This window comes from Heteronotia binoei, chromosome 7 (genome assembly GCF_032191835.1).
Source record: "Heteronotia binoei isolate CCM8104 ecotype False Entrance Well chromosome 7, APGP_CSIRO_Hbin_v1, whole genome shotgun sequence".
NCBI lineage: Eukaryota > Metazoa > Chordata > Lepidosauria > Squamata > Gekkonidae > Heteronotia > Heteronotia binoei.
In genome coordinates, this window is record NC_083229.1 from 129,463,577 (window position 1) to 129,490,306 (window position 26,730).

Sequence of the window (26,730 nt, forward strand, 5' to 3'; positions counted from 1 at the left end):
CCAAAGTATCCCCCAAGTTTCAAAACTATTGGACCATGGGGTCCAATTCTATGAGCCCCAAAAGAAGGTGCCCCTATCCTTCATTATTTCCTATGGAAGGAAGACATTTAAAAAGGTGTGCGGTCCCTTTAAATGTGATGGCCAGAACTCCCTTGGAGTTCAGCCATGCTTGTCACACCCTTGTTCCTGGCTCCACCCTGATGTCTCCTGGCTCCACCCCCAAAGTCCCCAGATATTTCTTGAATTGGACTTGGCAACCCTACATCCTTCCGAGGTCGGTAAAATGAGTCCCCAGCTTGCTGGCAGGAAAGAGTAGAGGACTGGGGAAGGCAATGGCAAACCACCCCGTAAAAAGTCTGCCTTGGAAACGTGAAAGCAACGTCACCCCAGAGTCGGAAACGACTGGTGCTTGCACAGGGGACCTTTCTTTTTCCTTCATGCTGGTACATTGAAAACTATGCTGCCGTCACCATCTGAAATCCTTCCGTTGTAGTTCATTACAATGCTGAGGAAGTTTTCTTCTGAGTGATATTCCCCTCCCACATCACCGCTAGGTAAGCTGAATGAAGGATCGTTTCATGGATGTCCATTCTCTGGCTGTGTGACATTGATAAATTTTTGTTACCAAATGGAATGTTTTAATTTACCCCCTCCCCCGATTGAAGATTCTAGATCATTGGCACAGTGAATATAGATTGCCTTCAAACAGTTTGTGCTTTTGAAATCAGATGTCAGCATTTCTTAGACATTGATGTAATACTGTCTCCTCCCCCCCCCCCCCCGCAAAAAAAAAAACAGATGAGGGGAGGGGGTAAACTAATCAATTGACCATCTTCATCAAGACAAAATGAGACACCTGTTTAGCATAAGGTTTTCCTTGAAAAGAAATGATTAATTGGCAGCGAGGGCTTTTTTCAGATATACAAACGGAGTAGAAATGTCACTGTTTACTATCCATACAATAGTTTTAGTTCCGGGCATTTTGACAAGCTACATGGAAGCTGGAGGCCTACAACTTGAGTCGGTTAAGGATGGGGCTGCAGGTCTCTCCTGGCAACGAGAGGGGATGAGGCGGGACTTACCAGGGGAAAGTGAAAGGCCCAGGCCACATTGCTGGCGTCACACAGGAAGTGATGTCATTGTGACAGTAACATTTCAGGCAATGCTCTGGTATTTGGGCAAAAGCTCTATGTAAAATTGACTTCTACTGTAGAATTGTTGCCCAAATACCAAAGTGTCCCTGGAGTTCGCTGACATGATGACCACCATTTCTGGCGTGATGCTGGCCATGTGGCCTGGGCCACCTTCTTTCTTCAGGTGACTTCCCCACCAATCAAGGCCTGGCAGTGGGGGACTCTGCCTTCATGGGGAGGGGGGGAGGGTCTGGAAACCTTAGTTGAGGGAGGAAGTGGAGCACTTCTACAAAGTCGGCCCAGACACACGTCTGACACATCCATTGCCCAGGCCATTACATAACAGTGACAAGGCAAGACAACAGTGATGACATCTGTTGATTAAGCACACCCAGGTATTTATTTATTTATTTATTCCGTAACTTATATCCCGCCCTTCCCACAAGTGGCTCAGGGCGGCTTACAACAAACAATAAAACAATAAAATCGGAACAAATTAATACATTTAAATTCAAACATTTAAAACCTAAAAACCTTAAAATTTTACATTTTACATTAAAACTGTACAGTATAATCACAAAAATCTAAGATCTGGAAAGCTACATTTGTCTAGTCAGGCGTAGGCTAACCGGAAGAGGGTCGTCTTACAGGCCCTGCGGAACTGAGTAAGATCCCGCAGGGCCCTCACCTCTTCCGGTAGCTGGTAGAGAACTCTGAGGCCTTCTCTCTTTGAGATGTTGCAACTTGCACTTTTCTAAATTTGCTTCATTGTTTTTATTCCCTTGATACTTCAAAATTCACCTCCGAGTTCATTTCAGATGTCAACTTAGATGCGTGTGACTGTACCCCTCTCCTCGGAAACATCAGTGTTAATGATTTCCCATGAACCTTTCATCAGAGTGGGATACCTCAAGGCTGGCTCAGTTTCTCCTTTGGGCAACATTCAGTAGCTGTTCTCATCCGGACTCCCCAAACCAGGTGGCAGCAGAACTCACCCAACCCCTATACATTCTTGGGAAATGGTAGCAAATTCCGCCGCGCTCCAAACTGTCATTCCGGGCGTCTGACCATGGGGGCGTGCAAGCACTCACCAGATTCTTTCTTTAAAAAACTGCTCAGAGCACATATGCACATGAGTGCATGGCCACTAAAAATGTAAGGGGGGAAAGAAATCTAAACTGTGCCAAGGGGGTGGCTCACAACAACCATGTGAATGTGCCAAAGTGCCCCCCTGTGCGATATACGGGTATGGGAGTGTCTGAGTTTGGGGTGGCACAGTTTGGGACGCCTCCAGTGCACCCAAAGCTGCCTGTCTGTGCCCAGCCTATGATTCTCCCTGTTGCAGCCCTCCAGGTAACACCTTCACCATCTGATCAGTTGTTTGTGTGCAGACTGGGCCTGAGGCTCAGGGAAAGGACCTGTCAGTTCTACGATTCAACTGTGGCCTGTTTTTCTTATCTAAGAACCCCTTTTTTACATGCTTTGCATAAGCAGAAAATCCAGGCAACCGGGGGATGGAGTTAGAGTGATTTCTCTTTGTTCTCGGAGTGCTGTCTTCCAGTCGGTGTGTGCGGGGGGAATCATGCCCCATTTCACTGGAGTCCATCAATCTCTTTGCATTACTTTTGGTTCTTTGTATTAGGCTTTAAGAGCTCCCTTGGCTGGCAGATGTGGCTGGAGTCTGAGATCTCCCGAGAGAAGCATTATGTCTTGGCGTCTTTGGGAGGTGCTGCACAGTTGAATCAAGAATGCTTCACAGGGAGCCATATAGGGTGCGTTCACACGTGCTACATAATGCAGTTCCAATCCACTTCAGTGACCATTTGCAAGTGGATCTTGCCGTTTCACACAGTAAAATCCAATTGCAAAGTGCATCGAAAGTGAACTGAAAGTGCATTAGTTGGTGAAAGTGTGCAAAAGAGACCCCATATGAACCCCAGAGAGCACTGAGGTCAGCAGGGGAGAACCTGCTGACTATCCCCGGGCCGAAGGAAGCAAAACTGCAGAGTACCCGTACCTTCTCCGTTGTAGCTCCACACCTATGGAACCAGCTCCCGGAAAAAGTGCGGGCCCTGCGGGACTTTGAACAGTTCCGCAGGGCCTGCAAGACCATCCTCTTCGGTGAAGCCTTCACCGACCTCACCGACTAAAAGACTGAGAGTCTGCTTAAATGATTCTTACCATCTGCTAGAATAGCACCAAGATGTTAATTTTATTGTTTTTAGAATTTTAATTAATTTAATTAATTGTTAGCTGTTGTTTAAATCATTGTATAACTAACTGTATTGACTGATGTTGTTAGCCGCCCTGAGCCTGCCTCGGCGGGGAGGGCGGGATATCAATAAAATGATTGATTGATTGATTGATTGATTGAAGTATCCATAGAGTCCAAAGGACTGTCCTGGTAGTCTAGATAGGAAGGATTTTGCGGAGACCACTTGGCTGTGTGCTGGAGGTGGTAACTTTTTGCCATCCAAGGTAGGTGGAGAGCAGCAGACCACAGAACCTAAGGGGATTTGTTAATCTACTGGACCTGGAAGCTGCATTATTGATGAGCGCAATCTTATTGTAATACCATATAGCGTGCGTTTGTGTGAGAGAGCATTAAATGGAGGAAGCATGAAAGCCCTTCTGACCTGTTAAATAAATAAAGTGGTTAAAAGAAGTGTGCTTCGTATAGAGTAAGCCCAAGCACTTTTACTGGGGAGGTGGGGAGCGGAATATAATGGCTCCACTCTTGCACGTCTGTCGTTAATGGGAGAGGACGCCATAACACGTGGGCATGTGTAGGTGTATTACTCATTCGTTGTCCCCTGCCCTGACCTGGATAACCATCCGCTGGTAGAAGAAATGTCTTGCAGAAATGTTGAAAAAGTCTTCCTATGAAATCTAAACTTTCTGGAGCAAATGTACCCTGCTACATGTATCTCATTTTAATCCTTTTTCAATACAAGGATCAACTAGTCGCTTTAACTAAACACATTTTTGCTGTTCTTTAATCTCACATTTTATTAATCTCTCCCATTTTTTCCTTGTGCTTTTGTTTGCTCCTTAGATCTTGAAACAAGCTAGTTTTAGCGGCGGAAAAGAGAGAGAAATCAACTGAAGCCCTTTATTGTGTGAAATTAAAACCTTTCTCCTGTTTCTGGGAGGAAATAACAGTCGCCGGAGATTACATTTCTTTCTTCCTTTCTCAGGACTTAGACCAGTTCCCAATTATATTCCCTTGATGATAAAAGAAGCTGGCCTGTTACTAGCAAATGATATTCACATAATTGTTACTGATAAGAATAATATAATTAACAAGGAAAACAGAGCCTCTGTGTATAGCTGAAGTCGGAGGGAAATATATTCAATAGAGTAATTCCACTGCCTTTACTGTATGTGTAATTACATATTGATTTTTAAGCAGGAAATTTTCTCCAAAAAGGGGGGGGGGGGCACAGGTGAAGAAATTCGTGATATCTGCAAGCGAAACAATATGATATAAGGAACTATGTGACTGACAATGCCATCCTAAGGAGAGTTATACCCATCTAAGTCTGTTGATTTCAGTGGATTTAGAAGAATGTGACTGCTTATGAATGGCTACATTCAGGCATAATGCATAGTTAAGTTAACTATGGTTGATGTGATTGTCAGGATGCGGGCCAGTCCACCAGCTGTGGTTGGTTAAGGGTCCATCAAACCAGGATCTGAAACTGTAGTTTGGAGTTGGTTGTTTCATAACTAGGGTTGCCGACTCTGGGTTGGGAAATTCCTGGAGATTTGGGGATAGAGACTATGGAGTGGTGTTTTGGGCTAGGAAATGACTTCAGTGAGGTATAATGCCATAGAGTCTATCCTGCAAAGCATCCATTTTCTCCAAGGGAACTGGTTTGGGTCATCTTAAAGAGGCTGTGGTCTGCCCTCTCCTGAAAAAATCGACATTAGACCCGGCTGAATTGGCACATTACCGGCCGGTCTTGAATTTACCCTTTTGGGGTTACAGAGCACCCAGCTTTCTGGATGACACTTCCGTCCTAGACCCTCATCTGTCCAGCTTCTGCCCAAGTCACGGGGTGGAGACAGTGCTGGTCGCCCTGGTGGATGACCTCCAGCGGCATCTGGATCAAGGCAGCTCGGCAGTACTGATGTTGTTGGACCTATCGGCAGCATTCGATACGGTCGACCATCAGTTGCTGATCCGCCATCTTGCCGACGCAGAGATTCAGGGGTTTGCCTTGCAATGGCTTTCCTCCTTCCTTGATGGTCGGGGACAAAGGGTGGTGATTGGGGGTGAACTGTCCCAGAGGCACATGCTTGACTGTGGGGTGCCTCAGGGGGCGGTGCTCTCTCTGATGTTGTTCAACATCTACATGCACTCCTTTGCCCAGATTGCCCGGAGGTATGGGTTGGGTTGTCACCAGTATGCGCTGATGACACCCAGCTCTATCTACTGTTGTTCGACCGGCCTGACTGTGTCCCAGAAAATTTGGACCTGACGCTGCAAGCTGTGGCTGGATGGCTTAGGCTGAGTAGACTGAAGCTCAATCCAGCAAAGACAGAGGACCTTTGTTTGAGTCGTGGCGGTCTTGGAAGTGAAATTCCCCTACCGGCGTTTGACGGTGCACCATTGGCAATGGCACACAAGGTCAAGAGCTTGGGGGGTGCTAGTGGAGCCTGCCTTGACAATGGAGCCGCAGATAGCAGCCACTGCTAAATCTGTGTTTTTCTATCTTAGGCAGGCAAGGCAGTTGGTCCGCTTCCTGGAGCGTGGTGACCTGGCAACAGTGATCCATGCAACAGTCACCTTGAGGCTGGGCTACTGTAATCCCCTCTACATGGGGCTGCCCTTGTGCCGAACCCGGAAGCTGCAGCTAGTGCAGAACGCGGCCGCCCGGCTGTTATTGGGGCTCCCCAGGTGGGAGCATATTCAGCTGGGACTGCGGGAACTGCACTGGCTGCCAATAGTATACCAGATTCATTACAAGGTGCTGGTTATTACCTTTAAAGCCCTATATGGCCGAGGACCTGCCTACCTTAGGGACCGTCTCTCCCCACATGTTCCCGAGAGAGCACTTAGATCAGGATCACAAAATCTATTAGTAATCCCCGGGCCAAAGGAGGCCCGATTGAAATCAACCAGAGACAGGGCCTTCTCAATTGTAGCCCCCTGCTGGTGGAACCAACTGCCAGATGAAGTGAGGGCCTTGCGGAACCTTGTGCAGTTCCCCAGAGCCTGCAAGACTGTCCTCTTCCGGCTGGCATTCAATTGACTCGGCACCGGTATTTAAGAGAAGTGGAAGAAGGCCGTCGCCACCAGAATAGCACCAACTCAACAGTCAGTTTTCACTGTTTTAATCATTGCATATCTATTTTATTACTGAATGTGTAATTTTAATACTTATTAATTTAATTGTTGGTGGGATTTGATGTTGTGAGCCACCCTAAATAAATCTGGAGATGTAATTTGGGGAGGGAGATCTACAGGCCTCCACAATTGTCTGTATTAACTATGGATTTACATTATTCAAGTGATCATTTTGTATAAAACCAAAGGGTAGTAGTGAATGGAATTAGTCAGGATGGTGTTTTCAAAATGGAATGGAACTTTATTGTTTTTCTTATGGTATGTACTATATTGATTGTACTACATTGATTTCTGGTTTTTTGTAACCATGTTTTTGCATTGCTTATGATTTGACTTCTACTGTTTTTCTTCACTGCCCAGCAATTTTGTACTCTGCCTGAACAAAAGAGACAGACTACCAAAATAAGTAAACTAATTTATTTTTAAAAGGATGAACAAGGATTTCTGGTCTTAATCCTGACTTGTTCTCTCATGCCGCCGTTACCGTCTACCCGGCCACAGAGACACCTGGCCAGCACAGAGATCGTGCAATGGCATTTGTTCAGGAAAACCAATCTGTCCCTAAATTCCTTTAACCAGAAAGCTGATTTGTAGGGTCCCAGGTCCCTGCAGAGGTTCCCCCACTTTTGTGGGCTTTGAGAACCCACCCCCCTCCCAACACGGACAGCAATGTCCTGGTTTCTGGATAAACCCTCTCATTTTGAAGGCCAACAAAATCTCAAACAAACCCCCAAAACCATAGAGTTTTGCCCCCAAACGAGGATATCACATTTGATGTCCTGCTCATGCCCCCCCCCCCCATCCTCCTGCCATGACAGCAAGGGGACCTGGCAACCCTACTGATTTGCAGGACCGGATCTACATGTTTTTGAGGGGGGGAATTAAAAAATGGCGCCCCCTTACGGGCCATTTTAACTTATGGTCACATAGAATACAATGGAATCCATACCCAATTTGGCGCTCCCCCTCCGGCGGTGCCCGGGGAAAGCACCCCCCTCTGTCTCCCCCCTAGATCCGGTCCTGCTGATTTGTCATTATGAAGTACAAGTGTTGAGTGTAGGGTTCTGCCCTTTGCCAGTTGCAAGACTGTCAGACATTAGTTGGGTATTCCTTTCAGTTCCTCTCTACATGGGGTCCTGTCAAGTCCCTATTTTCCCAATAATGAAGTCCTTTGTTTTGTTTCAAATACACTAGTTTATTTAGCAACTCAAAAGTGCCCCAGGAACATGGTCCTTGGAAAGGCTGAGATACCAGAGGTTACATGGTGCTATATAGCAGGGGTGGCCAACAGTAGCTTTCCATATGTTTTTTGCCTACAACTCCCATCAGCCCCAGGCATTGGCCATGCTGGCTGGGGCTGGTGGGAGTTGTAGGCAAAAAAAAAACCATCTGGAGAGCTACCATTGGCCACCCCTGCTATATAGGGTATCATAAACCGTTACAAAAAAACCGCTTCATTCAAATCTAAAGTTCAAAGGGTACAGCAGCAACTTTGTTTTACTTTACAAAAGCATTCTGTCACTAACGTTCTATCACATTATTAATTTAATAATAATAATAATAACTCGTGAACTGATAACAGGCCTGTGAATTGTAGGGAGTACGCTCTTCAGACACAGCATGCCATTCTCAGTAACATAAACATTCTTGGCCAGATGGCAGGGCGGATGTGGTGGATGGAGAGGAACGGATGTGGTGGATGTAAAGATGCGGATGTGGTGGATGTAAAGAATGGAGAGGAACCAGAGCATGGGTTTGACATTTGCTCAGCCATCTTGTATTGAAATAGTCGGGCTTGACAGGCCCCTGATTTGACAGGTCCCTATTTGGGGAGCCCTGGGCTACGTATGGGTTTACCCAACAGGCTAAGTAGAGCCTGGCAAGTCTCTTTCAGGTTGGGAAAATGGCTTCCCTCTCCAACCCTCACCCCCACCATTGGGCACTGAGCATGTGGGAACTCAAGAGAACCCACAAACTTATGTCTGATTGTGTTATACATGACAAAGACTGGGGACCCTTGACCTAATCCTTGGTTTCATGATATTCCTAACCAAGCTGAGCTCTCATACTTCTTGGAGCTAACTGCAGATTGGGGCAGTGATGCTTTATAGTAAAACTATAATTCTGGGAGAAGGGTGTTAGAATAATAGAATCATAGAGTTGGAAGGGACCTCCAGGGTCATCTAGTCCAACCCTCTGCACAGTGCAAGAGACTCACAAATACCTCCTAAATTCACAGGATCTTCATTGCTGTCAGATGGCCATCGAGCCTCTGTTGAAAAACCTCCAAGGAAGGAGAGCCCAGCACCTCCCGAGGAAGCCTGTTCCGCTAAGGAACCACTCTAACGGTCAGGAAGTTCTTCCTAATGCTGAGCCGGAAACTCTTTTGATTTAATTTCAACCCACTGGTTCTGGTCCTATCTTCTGGGGCCACAGAAAACGATTCCACACCATCCTCTAGATGACAGCCCTTCAAGTACTTGAAGATGGTGATCCTATCACCTCTCAGCTTCCTCCTCTCCTGGCTAAACATGCTCAGCTCCTTCAACCTTTCTTCATAGGACTTGGTCTCCTATGTGTTGAACGCCATAGAGTTTTGCCCCAAAACCAGAGTATCACAAGTTTTCTCAGAGAAGTTATCTACATTGGGTGTGTGTGTGTGTGTGTGTGTGTGTGTGTGGCATCTAGGTATATTGTAGATTAATTTCCCTTGAAGGGCAGGGAACCTGGATTCCTCTCCCCAGTCTCAAGGCTCTTTCTTGAATCACCCTGGTGAAGTCATCTGGCTGGGCAAAGCTCTTTCATCTTTTGCCCAAGTGGATCTCCTTTCCCTTCTTGCCAAATTCCTTTATCTATTTTGTCCCCCCTCTCGCTTTTTCAAAAGTTGCAAATAAGTGTCAAGGGCTCACCTAGGTTTTAATTTTGTGCAGTTCTCGGCTGTGTAGGCGGTGATAATAATTTGTTGTTATTTTCTGCTATTTATTCCCTCATCAAATAAATTAAAGGCTTCCACGTCTGTCGCACTCGTTAATTTAAGTCCAAAATTACATGAAATCTGCTATATTTGCCCTTAGTACTAGAATTGCTTAATTGCCTCTTTTGAGTAGTATCAATTTGCTAAATGGCTCCAATTATTCAGAAAATATATATATATAAATATGGGAGGGGATACATCTCTAATTATACAGTACTGTTGGAAAACAAAACTTTGATTGCCAAGTTGTGCATCGTATTTGTCTTCATGGACTAATGCAATAAAATGTGTATGGGAACCAGTAAACACCACCAGTAAACTCTACCAACCCAGTTTCAATGCACAGGAACTACACAACACATTTTGCAATGGAGCACATTATCAGAGAATGTCCTAGTGAGCCGTGTTCTCAGACTGCAAAAGCTTATTGGCTCAAAACCATGCAGAGTTTTGTTCCTGAGCATGGATTTGTTTAAACAGCTAGGTCTGCCATATCCAAACAGAATGTATTCAAAATTAGCATTTTGATTTATTTATTTATTTATTTTTAAAAATGTGAATGTATGTAAAATTTTGTTTCAGACCTACAGTGTATAGTCAGCTCAGGCTGGATTGCACTCTCAATTCAGGGGGGCGGGGGGGGGGGGTTGTAGCAGGAACTCCTTTGCACATTAGGCCAGGGCCGTAGCCAGGATTTGGAAGATCAGGGGGCATTTACATTTTTGGGGGGCACTGATGCCCCCCAGCGCCCCACACGACCTTTCCTCTAGTTGTTCTCTCTCTTTGACACCCTCCTTTGCCCCCTCCCCCCAAGAAAGGGAGGGTGGCAATGAGAGTGACAGGCAGGAGAATGGGCAACGATTGGGGCTGGGAGAGAGGGGAAGGAGGCGAGAAGGCACCGATCAGGGCTGGGAAGGAGGGGAAGAGGCCAGGAGAAGCCGGATTGGGGCTGGAACTGGGAGGGATGGGAAGGAGGCGGGGAGAAGGCGGTGATCGGGGCTTGGAAGGGAGGGAGGGAAACTCGAAAAGAGGCCAAGAGAAGCCGGCGATCCGGGCAGAAGCAGCCCCCCACCTCCCCACCAGTTAAAGGGCCTGATGATCAGCTGTTTTGCGGGCCCTTTAACTAGCACGGGGGCTGGGGCTGCTTCTGCCTCCAGCCCCGCAGTGCTATTTTAATGGGGAAGGGAGGGTGGTGGTGAGGAGCAGGCAAGGAAGAGCTTCCTTTCCCTCCTCTCCTCTCCCGCCACCACCCTCCCTTCCTTCCCCACCATTAAAATAGTGCACAGGGCTGGAGGCAAAAGCAGCCCCAGCCCCTGTGCTGGTTAAAGGGCCCGTGAAACAGCTGATCGGGGGCCCTTTAACTCCAGCTGGAGGCTGGAACTGCTTCTATCCTCGCCTGCCAAATGCTCATGGAGCCAGCGGCAGCCCCCAGAACCATGGCAGAGGCCCCGGGGCCTGCTTGGGGCCTCGCCCAGAAGTCGGGGGGCTGTGTCCCCACAGGCCCCCTTGGTAGCTACAGGCCTGCACACCTCTGATGTTGCCAATTCTCCTGGAGCTTCCTGCAGGCCCTGTACTAATTGCCCTGTAAACTCTTGAAGGATTGGCTACATCAGAGGGGTGTGGCCTAATATGCAAATAAATTCCTCCTGCAAAAAAGGCTTTGCTCATATTTGTCACTCGATGACAAAAGGGTGCAGATTTCTGTAATCCATAGGCAGTACATAGAACTCGAGTGATGCCCATACCTCCTTGAACTTGGTCTAGAAGTACTGCCATTCCTAAGGTTCTGTAAAAGCACTAAAAGTACAATGTGGGATCAAACCATGTGGGAGGAGCCATGGCTCAGTGCCAGGTTCAATCCCCAACGTCTCCAGTTGAAAGGATCAAGTAGGCGGTGATGTGAAAGAGACCTCAGCCTGAGACCCTGGAGACCCACGGGGGTTCTGAGTAGACAATACTGGCTTTGATGGACCCAGGGGGATCTGATTCAGTATAAGACAGCTTTCTGTGCTCATTTAAACCAAAAGCCTGATAGTCCAGCATCTGGGTTCCCACCCTGAGTATCAATGCCTCTGGGAAGTCCACAAGCAGGGCATGAAAGCCACAGCCCACCTGTTTGAGCCAGTTTGGCGTAGTGGTTAAGTGTGCGGACTCTTATCTAGGAGAACCGGGTTTGATTTCCCACTCCTCCACTTGCACCTGCTAGCATGGCCTTGGGTCAGCCATAGGTCTGACAGAGGTTGTCCTTGAAAGGGCAGCTGCTGTGAGAGCCCTCTCCAGCCTCACCCACCTCACAGGGTCTGTTGTGGGGGAGGAAGGTAAAGGAGATTGTGAGCCGCTCTGAGACTCTTCGGAGTGGAGGGCGGGATATAAATCCAATATCATCATCTTCTTCCTTGAGACCTCCTTGTAGCTGATGGTATGCAGTTACATGGCTACTGTGTGGAAGGAAAGGCCTTTTGGATGCAATATAAATGCCCCTGCAGCAACTCTAACCATGATGGGGAAACACCGGTGATGCACATGAATGTGCCAACACTACGGTTGCCAGGTCCAATTCAAGAAATATCTGGGGACTTTGGGGGTGGAGCCAGGAGACTTTGGGGGTAGAGCCAGGAGACATTATGGGTGGAGCCAAGATCAAGGCTGTGACAAGCATAATTGAACTCCAAAGGGAGTTGTGGCCATCACATTTAAAGGGACAACACACCTTTTCAATTTCTTCCTTCCATAGGAAATCATGAAGGATATGTCAGAACTTAAGAACTTCAAACGGATCCCATACTTGGTTACAAAGCTAGGATTTTATTAGAGAGAACTAAGTACTGGAAGAGACGAGATAACAGTGATGGCGAGGGCCAGCACCAGCGCAGTTTTATACACTAAAGCAAACACATCACAAAGCCACAATTCACACCGTTACAAGCACATCTGTCTTCCCACCATCCACTATCAGCGGGGAGGTTGCCTCCTCGCTCTGAAGGCCACACGGCTTGGCTTCAAAGGGCACCAGTGTGAGAATGTACAGAGACACATCATAATTCAGTCTACAGCCCTAAATATTTTGGATACCAGTAGGGCAAGGTTAATTGCTACATAGGCACTTGGGGTTATTAGGAGGTTACAACATGGAGTCAGTTTGGTTCAGTTACAATCCATACATGAGCAATACTGAGATCAGAATACAAGTACTGGTTACAAGGCAATGAAGCATCAGCAATAGTTACAAGTTCTGACAGGATAGGGGCACCTTCTTTTGGGGCTCATAGAATTGGACCCCCTGGTCCAATCTTTTTGAAACTTGGAGGGTATTTTGGGGAGAGGCACTAGATGGTATGCTGAAAATTTGGTGCCTCTACCCCAAAAAACAGCCCCCCAGAGCCCCAGATACCCGCGGATCAATTCTCCATTATTTTCTATGGGGATAAATCTCCATAGGGAATAATAGAGTTCCCAGGAGACATTTCCCTCCCCTCCCCCCGCTTTCTGACGACCCTGAAGTGGGGGGAGGGCCTCCAAACCGGGGGATCCCCTGCCCCCACCTGGGGATTGGCAACCCTAGCCCAAGCTAGCCTAACTCAGTTAAGTCACATCTCAGCAGAGTCGTTGCAAAGAGGAGCGAGAACACACATCTGAATTGCCAGCTTGCAGCTCTCAGGTCTAATTCCACCCTGAGGAGCTCAGAAGGCTGAAAATAATCCCAACATTCTTTGCAAAATCTTATCTGCAGGCCTCATGCCATGCGGGCCAGTTGATTCTTTCTATGTCCTGTGATGCTGGTCACGATGCCACTGTGCCTATTGATAATTTGGTCAATTCTCTCTCATTCCGTCCCTGTTTCTGTGAATCCTGAGTAAATAATATCTGAATTCAGTGATGTGTAATGACTTTATTTTATAAGTGGGCCGTAAAGGGCAGGCGGCGTACCTTTCTTTAGGCAAATACTAAAATATTACAAACCAGAAGCAGGGCGCATTCCTGTAGTTACTGTTAGAAATCATGGCTGTAGCATAAAACACTTAATGATACTTCAAGCCCTGCTTTTTGCTTCACTGTCTTTGAAAACTAACTAGGTGTGAGAGAGTTTGCATGAATACTTCCATGTGATTTGATATCATTTCATGTTGCCATGTAAATCTTTTTTTTTATAGGTCCCTTTAGATGGAATTTAATGCGACAGAAACCCGGTCGCCAGAAGGATTAATGCCTGCGTTATCGTCTTGGCAATAAAAACATACCTATCTCTCCGGAGCCGAGTGGTGGCGGCCCACGGACAGCCTCAAACCTGGATCCTTCCGCTCAGCATTCAGTGTTGGAGTTTTTAATCGCTCGCTGTGGGGAAACCATTGCCAATGCTTACACGGAACTGCTTATCCCTGCTTCTCTGGGTCCTGTTCGATGGAGGTCTCTTAACACCACTGCGTCCACAACTTCGGCAGACTTTAGAAGCAGAGTCGAGGGGAAATGGTGTCACGGGTGCAGAGAGGAAGATGTCCGCCGTGCGGGTCAAGCGAGGCTGGGTCTGGAATCAGTTTTTTGTGCTGGAGGAATACATGGGCTCCGAACCCCAGTACGTGGGAAAGGTAAATGTTCACTCTTCTAAAAAGTGATTGATACACTATGAATTTAAAGAAACAAACACTGTGATGTACTGGCTACCAATGTTTAGTAAAACTTTTTAAAGAATCATATAACCTTTTTGCACATTACAATATTACGATATGGCAGGAAAGGTCCATTCTCAATGAGCACCTGGATGTAGGCTCATTTCGTTTTAAAAAAAAAAAAAACTTCCTCAGGAGTCTTCCTTCCTATTTCCTTCAGGCTTATCAGCCTCTTGTACAATTCAGTGCTAATGCTTTCTGCAACATATTCATTTTCTTCAAGATCTCTCATCCTGGAACAAACCATGGCAATTATAATGAAATACAACACAAAGCTGAATGGAAGTGGATAGTTCTTATTTTTTTTTAAACTAATTTTTAAGATATTATTAATTGTTGCTAAGAACTTACCTCTCATTACTACTAAAGTGTATGTATTTATAATAGGAGCTTAAGCCAAACCCGAACTTGTTCTTTAGCCAGATGCAAAAGCCTTCTGGACAGTCTTTTTTCAAACCTCAGTTTGATGATTTCTATCCACTCACAAAACACACATAAATACATCTATAACTATATCATCACTGGTTTTCTATAGATTGGAAGATGCCTTTTGAAGGAAGGTCCTCCAATAACTACGTTTGCTATGTAAGCTTTCATGTGCTCATCTGATGAAATGTGCTTAGAGCACACGAAAGCTGACGTTCTGAATAAAACTTTGTTGGTCATAAAGGTGCAATTTGCCTCACGCTTTGTTCTCCTGCTTCAGACCAACACGGCTGCCCGCTTGGATCTAAGTTTGCTATGTCACTGAGTTTTCCACAGGTAGTAAGGAACACTATTTCAAGTCGGCAGATTCAGTAAGGAGTCGTTGTTGATACGAAGAAGCTACTTTATTGATACGGATACTTGAGGCTAGGCCAGCATTGAAAAGACTAAAGAATAAACTGTAGATACATTGCATATAAGGGATACTTCAAAGGGATTCCTAAGGGGGGAGGATTATGCAGGGAACATTCACACATTGATGTTACCAATTCGTTCTCAGGCTTGCATGGCCTTGATCATAGTGGGCTCCGAGTCCTGACTCCCTTCCGAGAGCCAGGCCTGAGAAGGCACAGATAAGACTTTCACATCTTTCCATTTCAAAGCAAGTCTACTCACTACAGGAAGGGAGGGGTAGGAAGGGTATGAGCTAGCAGCATTTGATTATACTTTGGTTCTACCCAGAATGCTCTTTGACTGAGCCAGAGTTACAGACAGACTTGACACACTATGCAATTGAAAGCATTTCATTTTCAGATTTTTGGCCATTCAGTGTTTTAACAGCTTGACAAAATGCTCACTAACTGAAAATCTTAAACAAGCATGCATGTAATCTTCCTGTGAATGTTTTTTTTTTTTTTTCCTACAGACTAACGAACTCTTTCATCATTTAGGTTGGTTCAGAAGCATGGCTTATGTATTTTTCTTTTGATTTCTGATAAACAGCACATCTGTTTCCCTTAGACTTTCAATTCAGGTGGGTGTCCACCTGAAGCAACCGAATGAAGTTTGGGTCCAGAGACTTATTTTGAGACAAACAAAGTTTAAGTCTGGATATACACTTTTGTGTGCATGAACGCTTTTCCAGATAGCCTTTAACTGTGCTCAGGGCGAGTGGGTGGGGCTAGTTTGCACATACCCATTTTTAAGGTATTTATTTATTTAGCTTACTTATAGCCTGCCTGTTTGGTGTAGTGGTTAAGTGAGCAGACTCTTATCTGGGAGAACCGGGTTCGATTCCCCACTCCTCCACTTGCACCTGCTGGAATAGCCTTGGGTCAGCCATAGCTCTGGCAGAGGTTGTCCTTGATAGGGCAGCTGCTGTGAGAGCCCTCTCCAGCCCCACCCACCTCACAGGGTGTCTGTTGTGGGGGAGGAAGGTAAAGGAGATTGTGAGCCGCTCTGAGACTCTTCGGAGTGGAGGGCGGGATATAAATCCAATATCTTCTTCTTCCTTCTTCTTCTTCTTCTTCTTCTTCTTCTTCTTCTTCTTCTTCTTCTTCTTCTTCTTCTTCTTCTTCTTCTTCTTCTTCTTCTTCTTCTTCTTCTTCTTCTTCTCATGGAGACTGAAGGAGGAATACAGAGCATGGAAAGAGCAAAAAAATGTGATCATGAAGTATAGGGCACTGAATGAGCACTACAGTAGGACTAGAAGTGCAGACTTCAATGACAATGTGAGCAACAGTATGAATGCCCCATGTAAGATATACTGTTATCAGTGCAACAGAGCTACAAATCCAAAATTGATTAGGACTAGGAGTATCAAATTAAATGACAGTCACTCTGACCAGCAAACTGCCCAGGCTGGCATTGTGCAAGCAACACAGAGGGTGCGGTCACACGTCACATTAAAAGCGGGTGTGTAGCACTCAAATTTGAACCACTGAATATTGATTTGATGCAGGGCTGTTCAGACAAGCATCCAAGAATGCGACTCATTCTTTTGTTGAGCGATCAGATGTCCAATACTATCATGTTCTTTTCTTGGTGCATGCGTGATCAGATGGTGATTTCTCGGAGGGGGGGTTCCATTGATCATGCGCCCAACTATTTGGAGGTGGGAAATCAAACGTTGCTTCAGAGGCGGGGAGGGGGAAGGGGGGAAGTTTCTGGAATTAACGTTGCCAATTCAAACCAGGGAACTGCCAGGAATTACTTTCCTAGAAATTGACAGTGACAATAATATCTGGAAATCCTCCACATTGAAAAAAAAATCTTTTTTTCCTGTTCTGAATAGTGGGATAACGTCCCCCCCCCTCTCCGATCCTGTGTTGAGTGGAGAAGCAGAAGCATCACCTCAGATTCCCGGATGATCTGGCAATGTGCATGTCAAAAAAAAAAAGGTGGGAGGAGCGGTAAACCTTCCAAGGGGCAGTGTCTCGCGTGAGCTGTCCAAACAGGAAAAAGCAGATCTTGTGCCGCTTTTTTGAAAAAGGGCCGGACTTTCTGCACTGTCAAATTAATGCGGCACTGATCCGCAGCAAGTCGGAATGACCCTGGATGATGCTCGATTGCCAGATGTGGATGTCTGGATGAACATATTTAATCTGTCAGCGAGACGGAGCTGTGTCGCCATTAATGGTACGTCTGACTGCACCCAGAGTGTGGAATTATGAAGATGCAGGGCAATGCAGCATATAGGATGACTCCTTCAAGACATTGTTTCATCTGTCCCAATCAATAATATATGGCCAGTTGTCAACCAGGACATCTGTCTCCTATATTCTGGAAGTGGCATGACAGTTCATGGATCTGACTGGGATCCAGTGGGATGAATGATGTGTGGGTATCCCAAGCTGTATTATTTCTTAATGCTATGAAGCTGTGAACAGCCAAAACTCTGGATTCAAATATCCAATTGAAACCTGTCATTCTGCTAGTTAAAGAAGCAAGTAGGTATCCACAGTCTGGAGACAGTTTTCCTTTTTCCATATTATTAACAGTAGCATGAACATATGAAGCTGCTTTCTACTGAATCAGACCCCCAGTCCATCAAAGTCTATATTGTCTACTCAGACTGGCAGCAGCTCTCCAGGGTCTCAAGCTGAGGTTTTTCATGCCTCTTTGCCTGGACCCTTTTTAGTTGGAGATGCCGGGGATTGAACCTGGGACCTTCTGCTTACCAAGCAGATGCTCTACCACTGAGCCACAGCCCCATTCATGGCTCTCCAGGGTCTCAAGCTGAGGTTTTTCATGCCTATTTGCGTGGACCCTTTTTAGTTGGAGGTGCCGGGGATTGAACCTGGGACCTTCTGCTTACCAAGCAGATGCTCTACCACTGAGCCACAGCCCCATTCATGGCTCTCCAGGGTCTCAAGCTGAAGTTTTTCATGCCTATTTGCCTGGACCCTTTTTAGTTGGAGATGCCAGGGATTGAACCTGGGACCTTCTGCTTACCAAGCAGATGCTCTACCACTGAGCCACAGCCCCATTCATGGCTCTCCAGGGTCTCGAGCTGAGGTTTTTCACGCCTATTTGCCTGGACCCTTTTTAGTTGGAGATGCCGGGGATTGAACCTGGGACCTTCTGCTTACCAAGCAGATGCTCAACCACTGAGCCAACTTCCCTCCCATGAAAGTTGTTGCTCATGTATATTCACCCCATTTTCTCATTTTGCATACTGGTGTTGAGATGTCCAGAATTATTTTCCAGAAAGAAGATGAGAAAACCCTTTCTTTTTTCTGTGGCTGTGAAAGTGGTATCATAGAACGATTGTATTTTTTTTTTTTGCTCCCTCCTCTTTCATCCGTTGCCTTGTCCCTGTTTTTTGTTGTGGTAAATAACCTGGGTAGTGTAATCAATCAGAATTGGTTCTTTTGCGCGAGTACTTAAGTGCTTGTGTGTGGTTGTGAAGCTCGTGAATATGAAGGAAACATTCATTTCTGTTGCCTGTCACTTGGGTGTTTCAGAGACTGTGTTTGTGTGTGTGCGTGTGTGTGTGTGTCTGTGTGGGAGGAAAGGTGCAGAACTTTATCAAACAAAATTAGCTTGTGTGTGACCCTCAAGTGTAGACTTGCCAATCCCCAGGTCCCAGCAGGAGTTTTCCCGCTTCCCCAGACTCCTCCCCGCCCCCAGTCAACTGGTCGGCAGGGGAGGGAGGAAGGGTTTTCGAGGTAGAGGTACCAAATTTTCAGTATAGCATCTAGTGCCTCTCCCAAAATTATCCCCCAAGTTTCAAAACGATTGGACCAGTGGGTCCAATTCTATGAGCCCCCAAAGAAGGTACCCCTATCCTTCATTATTTCCTATGGAAGGAAAACATTTAAGAAGGTGTGCTGTTCCTTTAAATGTGATGGCCAGAACTGCCTTGGAGTTCAATTATGCTTGTCACACCCTTGTTCCTGGCTCCACCCCCAAAGTCTCCTGGCTCCACCCCCAAAGTCTCCTGGCTCCACCCCCACAGTCCCCAGATATTTCTTGAATTGGACTTGGCAACCCTACTCAAGTGATGTAGCATGTCAGACGGTTGCTATACCTGAACAGAATAATGATCAACTGAGGCAGTTTCCCCTGTCATGTCCCTCCCACCCTCTCCCACAATTATAGGTTGAAAAGTCCTGATTTCCATCTCTTTGTAGCACTGGAGTGTTTTTGCACACAGAAATGAGCATGGAACTTAAGGGAAGAACTGGCTTCTGGGAAATATGGAAGAAATGGGCTTTTCCCCCTAAACAAAGAAAGCCTGCTCATCAAAGAATTCCTTTTGACACAATCAAGGGAAGGAAAAGTAAAAGCCAAACAACACAGTATCAGGCAGAAGGTTCTGTTGTTGAAAACAGGAGGTCCATGACACACATCATTAGATGCTGGGGATGGGATGCCCACCTCCAGGTTGGACCTGGGGGTCTCCCAAAGCTACAGCTCGTCTCCAGATGACAGAGATCTGTTCTCCTGGGGAAAATGGATGCTTTGGAGGGTGGACTGAGGAACCTGTCATCCCCAAATTCCACTCCTGAATCTCCAGGAGTTTCCTCACCTGGAGCCTATAACCCTACCCCCTATCTGCCACCAGTGGCTGGGGAGACTAGGCAGCCCTATTAGACAACCTCACCATATATGCTATCTGTATCACTAACCAGTTTCAGCAAGTTATAGCGAATTGATAGACATCAAAGCAAGGCGCAGAGCACAGCTCCTGAACCTCCAGTGCTCCCCCCATCTTCTCCTCCAGCTGGGGTCTGTGTGCAGTGGGGAGAACATCCCTACTGCACAGAGATCCTGGCCTCAGCTTCTCTTGCAGGGCGGTTCCTTCCTTCCTTCCCTCCCTCCCTCCCTATTTTTTTTCTTTGTTTCTTTCTCTCTGTTTCGCTCTGCTCTCCCCCTTCCTCTCTAGTCCTTGCTTCATTCCTTCCTTCTCCCCCTCCCTCCCCCATCTATTTGCTTTCTTTCTCTCTGATTCTCTTGTTATCATAACTTATAACTTTCTTCCTCTGATTCTCTGGGTAGCATAACTCATTTGCATATATCACACTCCTTGATGTAAGGGGTGTGGAATATGCAAATAGGTTATGCTACTGAGCTAATGCACCTTTTTTCCCTGCAAAACAACCCCTGCATCAAAGGCATTACTTAATGAGACCTCAAATTAACATGTCCTAATTGATACTCTGGCATTTTACGGGGGTGGGGGGTTGGGGGGTTGGACGTTGTCACAATGAAGAAAGAGCTTTTTGCCCCACACGCAGCATGGGTGTAATTTCACTTTGAGATAAGTAATATTGATGCATCCTTGAGTACTAAGCATACACTTTAGGCAAATGTGTCCCTAGTGTACCACTTCTATCTAGATGATAAAAATAAAATATGGAGGGGATCTGGCTGATAGAATGCAGAATAATGAATGCTTAGTGAATGCCTCATTAACAAAGAGGTAGGATGCACAGATAGAGATCTAGTGCAGATCATGAAAATTGTATCGCTGCACAGGTACTGGACCAATGCTTTATAGCTGTCTATATCAAGGCAGGATTTATACCAGGAGGCATTCCGAGTTGCAGGTTAGTTCCCAAGGTCAACTATACTCTTCCCCCTCTTTTGGAGTTATTTATTTATCTGCCTGAATATGTAACAAGCTGTTGTTCCAAACTGCATCCATATGAAGAAGGGATCGGATTTATATCCCGCCCTCCACTCCGAAGAGTCTCAGAGCGGCTCACAGTCTCCTTTCCCTTCCTCCCCCACAACAGACACCCTGGGAGGTAGATGAAGATATTGGATTTATATCCCGCCCTCCACTCTGAAGAGTCTGAGCAGATCACAATCTCCTTTCCCTTCCTCCCCCACAACAGACACCCTGTGAGGTAGATGAAGATATTGGATTTATATCCCGCCCTCCACTCCGAAGAGTCTCAGAGCGGCTCACAATCTCCTTTCCCTTCCTCCCCCACAACAGACACCCTGTGAGGTAGATGAAGATACTGGATTTATATCCCGCCCTCCACTCCGAAGAGTCTCAGAGCGGCTCACAATCTCCTTTACCTTCCTCCCCTACAACAGACACCCTGTGAGGTAGATGAAGATATTGGATTTATATCCAGCCCTCCACTCCGAAGAGTCTCAGAGCGGCTCACAATCTCCTTTACCTTCCACCCCCACAACAGACACCCTGTGAGGTAGATGAAGATATTGGATTTATATCCCGCCCTCCACTCTGAAGAGTCTGAGCGGCTCACAATCTCCTTTCCCTTCCTCCCCCACAACAGACACCCTGTGAGGTAGATGAAGATATTGGATTTATATCCCGCCCTCCACTCCGAAGAGTCTCAGAGCGGCTCACAGTCTCCTTTCCCTTCCTCCCCCACAACAGACACCCTGTGAGGTAGATGAAGATATTGGATTTATATCCCGCCCTCCACTCTGAAGAGTCTGAGCGGATCACAATCTCCTTTACCTTCCTCCCCCACAACAGACACCCTGTGAGGTGGGTGGGGCTGGAGAGGGCTCTCACAGCAGCTGCTCTTTCAAGGACAACCTTTGCCAGAGCTGTGGCTGACCCAAGGCCATTCTAGCAGGTGCAAGTGGAGGAGTGGGGAATCAAACCTGGTTCTCCCAGTTAAGAGTCCACACACCTAACCACTACACCAAACTGGCTCTCCTGGCATCCGTAGCATGGTCAATGCCTTGACACTGTGGCTGCTGTTAAATACCAGCATGATTTGCACACCAAAATGAATATCTGTCACTTCTGTCCACATGGCTTGGTAGGGCAGACTAAGACAGAAGTGTGTGTGTGTGTGTATGAAAACTGCTTTGGGAAACAGATACCGATTTCGCACTAGAGCTTGTCCCGGGTGGAGAGCCCTTTTGCCCCGGTGCTTCTCTTCACTTTCGCACAAGCTGTTGCGGAGCTAGGAGTTGGCCTGCCGCTGTCCCGCGGCAAGCAGAAACCGCTTGTAAGAGGATCTTGGTTGCAGCAGGAAAGTGGCACTCCAACTCACAGCTCCGCGGCACCTTGTGCAAAAATCGAGAGAAGCGCCGAGAGCAAAAGGGCTCTCCACTCAGAAGAAGCCTAGTGTAAAATCGGTCAGTGTGGGAAACTCCAGTTACTGCTTCTTGGGTGTGGTTGTGGGTTGAAGAGTGTTGCTTACTTATTTCATTGTCTGCTGCCTTTTCCCAGTGAAACACATATGGGGAGCTTGGAGAGGGGAAAAAGCTACTATTAAGCTGCATGGGGCTGTCTAAGAGTTAAAAACTGGCCTCCTGCCTGTTTTCTTTCTCTGTTGCCTGATCCAGCCACTTTTGGAGTGGAGCAGCAGCAACTGTGCTCCCTACACCCATCCACATGTATTGTCATTAACCTTAAGTGGTCAACTAAGGTGGTTCCAGTGACTGCAGCAGTCACTACAAGAGGCTGTGTACTCTGACCATAGATCTTTTGATCAGGCCAGAAACAACCGGAATGTGTTTTTATGTGAGCACCATCCTCCAAACAAATTCTGGTTTGAGCCAAAGGCTTGGGAGAACGTGCCTCCCACAAACCCTCCATGAAACTCCATGGAGGCTTGTGAGGTGCAGAAAGGGCTTGAATACCTTCAGAGTCTGACTGACAAACTTCTGGTGAACCTCCATTTTCCCAGTTCCTGCCCATCCCTATCCCACACATGTATTTGTGTATGCATATTCTCTTCAACACGTATAAGGTAGCTGAATGAACTGGGTTTCCAGGTTGTCTTTAGTCATATTCTGTTTACGGTTGCCAGCTCTGGTTTGGGAAATACCTGGAGATTTGTTTTGGGGGTGGAGGCTGGGAAGGGGAGGGACTTCAGTGGGGTATAATACCAAAGCAGCCATTTTATCCAGGGAAACTGACTTCTGTAGTCTGGATATCAGCTGGAGATCTTCAGGTGCCACCTGGAGGTTGGCAATCCTAATTCATGTAGCTCTCTTGATAGGTGCCTACCTCACAAGAGAGCCAGTTAGGTGTTGTGGTTAAGTGCGTGGACTCTTATTTGGGAGAACTGGATTTCATTCCCCACTCCTCCACTTGCAGCTGCTGGAATGGCCTTGGGTCAGCCATAGCTTTTGTAGGAGTTGTCCTTGAAAGGGCAGCTGTTGTCAGAGCTCTCTCAGCCCCACCTACCTCACAAGGTATCTGTTGTGGAGGGGGAAGGTAAAGGAGATTGTGGCTGCTCTGAGATTCAGAGTATAGGGCGGAATATAAATCCAATCTCTTTTTCTTCTTACACGTATCAAAATGGTGACAATAATTGCCATCTTAACAAAAACATGCCACTAGTGATAAAGGTGTGGGCAGCTGTTGAGGTGTAACCTTTTTGTATTAAAGGGGTCTTCATGTTAGGTGCCCTCCAGTAATGAGTATGTTCAATCTGCCACCTTTTCTTCCATCTTCATAGTAATGGAGTTGGAGGAGGGGGGGTGTGAGTTCATCTTATCTTACAAAGCTCTACAGTGAAATTCATTATTAAACATCCATCACAAATGTATCCTCCTCTGTTATAAAATAGGAGATAATTTACTACCACAATCTGGAATGTGGAAGAGTAGGAAGGAGGGAGGTGCAGGATACTTTCAAAAATAGCATAAGACCAACAGGGCAAGTGATCATTATGGGATGAGTACATTTTGCCAATGAGGGTTAGGAGTGACGCAGCCCCTGAGCAGCCTATGAATCAGATTGTTGCATGCCCTGAAGCAATAGAAGAGGTAAGGAATTCAGGAAATGGAGTGAGAATGGAGCTGCGCTAGATAATTACCTTTGGACCCCCAGATTCTGGAGGTCTCTGCCCCTGAAATTAGCATTGGGACCCCCAGATCGTGGAGGTCAAACTGGGGAGGGGATGCAATGGGAAGCCTTCCACCTGGTGCCCTTTTCTTGCACAATTAGGCAAAGAATTGCCATGAGGTTGGAAGGGAGATATCAGAAGATTGCATACTCTGAGAGGACAAAGCAAGGCTTAATGAAGTCGCCCGGCTTCAGAGCCCTAGAGAAGACAAAATACACCATGGCAATGGGCCAATATCTTCAAACTCTAGACTTCCCTCCTTACAGGAGGGTTTTTACACTGGCCAGATGTGATGCCATATCATCCATGTTTTTGTAAGGGAGCTATAAGAAGATCACATACTCTAAGAGGATTTGCCCCTTCCCTCTAGCAGAGTTGGCAACCACGGGGCATGTCTTTTTCTGCTGCTCCTTCAATAAACAAATTCAAGATGAGACAGTTCTTTCCCTTATGCACAGTCTTGTGGTAGGGACGGATCAGATATGCTTGGATAAATTATTAACTGACGAAATCTCAGTTATTACCAAGCTAACTGCTAGATTCTGAGCGCAGGCAATCAAAGTACACAATAAATTTCAGCCCTGCCCTTCTGAGCCTAGACTTAGATTTCATGATGAGGTCTTTGGTGCAGTTGTCTATGGGGCGATGGTGGGAGGTAGGGTTGCCAATCCCCAGTTGGGGGCAGGGGATCCCCCAGTTTGGAGACCCTCCCCCCGCTTCAGAGTCATCAGAAAGCGGGGGGGGGGGGGAAGGAAATGTCTGCTAGGGATTCCATTATTCCCTATAGAGACCAATTCCCACAGGCTATAATGAAGAATTGATCCGCGGATATCTGGGGCTCTGGGAGGACTGGTTTTTTTTAGGTAGAGGCACAAAATGTTCCGCATAGCATCCAGTGCCTCTCCACAAAATACCCTCCAAGTTTCAAAAGGATTGGACCAGGGGGCCCAATTCTATGAGCCCCCAAAGAAGGTGCCCCTATCCTTCATTATTTCCAGATGGCCAGAACTCCCTTTGGAGTTCAATTGTGCTTGTCACACCCTTGCTCCTGGTTCTGCCCCCAATGTCTCCTGGCTCCGTCCCCAAAGTTCCCAGATATTTCTTGAACTGGACTTGGCAACCCTAGTGGGAGGGCTTCTGGAGGTCTGGCCCTGCTGGTGGACCTTCTCAGGGTACCTGGGTTTGGCCACTGTGAGTCATAGAGTGCTAGATTGGATGGGCCTTTGGATTGATCCAACATGGCTTCTCTTGTGTCCTTATGTACTAGTGTGTGAAATACACATATGTTACATAATGTTGAATACTGATGCACAAATAATTATGGAAATGCATATATATTTACCATAAAAAATAAGCAAAATAAAAAAGCAAACTGGCACAAAAATGGAGAGTTGTACAGATTAAATTTACAGAAGAGAAAATTGCAAAAAAAATGGAGATTTTTGGGGATCAAAACAGCAGAGATGAGAAAGTTAAAATCATCCTTATGTATGTATTTAAGGTTCTTGAGGAAGAAACAAACCGTATGCAACTGGAAAGTAATTTGCAGCCAAGCTAATCCCATTAAAATCAATGGCAGCTTTGCTATCCATTTCATTGGCAGGTTGATTTTATAGTTACAGACTGCAGCATTATATCAATTATGATGTCCAGAATTTATACAATGGTATCATAGATTTTCAGTGACAGGTTAATTTTTTAAAAGTCTTTTTTTCCCTCAATCAAGATTTCAAGGACTGAGGCTCTGATAGGTGTAATGGTTGCATTTCTTATAAATAGAACCGCAGCACTAACAATATCTTTCTAATTTATAAATAGAGTCGTAATGGGCCTATTAAATCAGCTGCCAATTTCACTAAACATTTTGGGATGACTGGTTAATTTTGGAAGCCACCTGGAAAAAGCACAAGAGAGATTTACAACAGTGTTGTCTGATGCTATCAGCCAAAACTCTCAATCCATCTTCGCTTGGATTTTTTTTCCCTCTGGGAGCATCTTAACGAATGTCAGGTTGCCAAAACTGATGGCGATTAGGCAACTTCACAGTTACAGAGCCTGAAATACAACTTCAGGTTTACGCTTTCAAACCTATCACTAAAAAATTTCCATGACTGTATGTGTGGGCCATTGTAAGCCAAGCTGCAAATCAAAGCATCAGATCTATTCTTCCGTCATATTATATTGTAATATAGGATTGTAACAGAAATTTTCAAGTCGTGCACAGACATGAAATAGGCACTCCTTTTAAAGAACTGGCAGATCTGTACTTTCAAATATGTGTCCTAATTTTGGTAATTTCACTTGTTATGATCAATACAGCACAGAATTAAAGAACTAATAATTGATGTCCAAAATACATCATTAAGGCCGCGGTCACACTCACCATTAAATCCATCCTAACCCGTCGCTATTATATGCCACAGCTTTTTTACAATGAATTTCCTGATCAGACATCCCTCCATCCTTCAGTTCTAAGCAGCGTTGGTCCCGTCGCTGGTTGATCAGAGGTCTCAACCAGACCTCATTTTTTGAGATGGCATTCTGCACTCGCGCAAGTGCAGTACCGTGGAATATCGTGCTTGGTTTTTTTTTTTTAAAGGTGCCAGCAAAAGTGGACGATCTGCCCCCCCCCCCCCCATTTAAACACCTGGCCAGGGAGGGGAAGCCTGGGAGTTCTCTTTGCTGTCTCTCCGCCTGGCAGGGAGACAGCAAAGGTGGGTGATCTTCCTCCTCCCCCCCATTTAAACACCCCACCGTGGTGTTTAAATGGGGGGGGGAGCACGGCAACTCTCTTTGCTGTCTCTCCGCCTGGCGGGGAGAAAGAAAAGGTGGGTGATCTTCCTCCCCCCCCCTGCATTTAAATGGGACAGGGTAAAAGCCG

General features: G+C 46.2%; 1 protein-coding gene and 1 non-coding gene across 2 annotated transcripts in view; one reads left to right on the forward strand and one right to left on the reverse strand.

Annotated features, from left to right (window-relative positions):
• Window positions 1-26,730, forward strand: part of CDH12 (cadherin 12) — a 1,126,549-nt gene that overhangs the window by 855,900 nt on the left and 243,919 nt on the right. Inside the window, exon 4 of the mRNA XM_060244300.1 lies at window positions 13,612-14,043. Coding sequence (XP_060100283.1) covers window positions 13,813-14,043 — 231 coding nt within the window. The 5' untranslated portion in view covers window positions 13,612-13,812. The remainder of the gene's footprint in view (window positions 1-13,611; window positions 14,044-26,730) is intronic.
• On the reverse strand, window positions 17,965-18,036 carry TRNAT-GGU (transfer RNA threonine (anticodon GGU)). Its single transcript has one exon. It is a non-coding gene; the product is annotated as a tRNA-Thr (tRNA).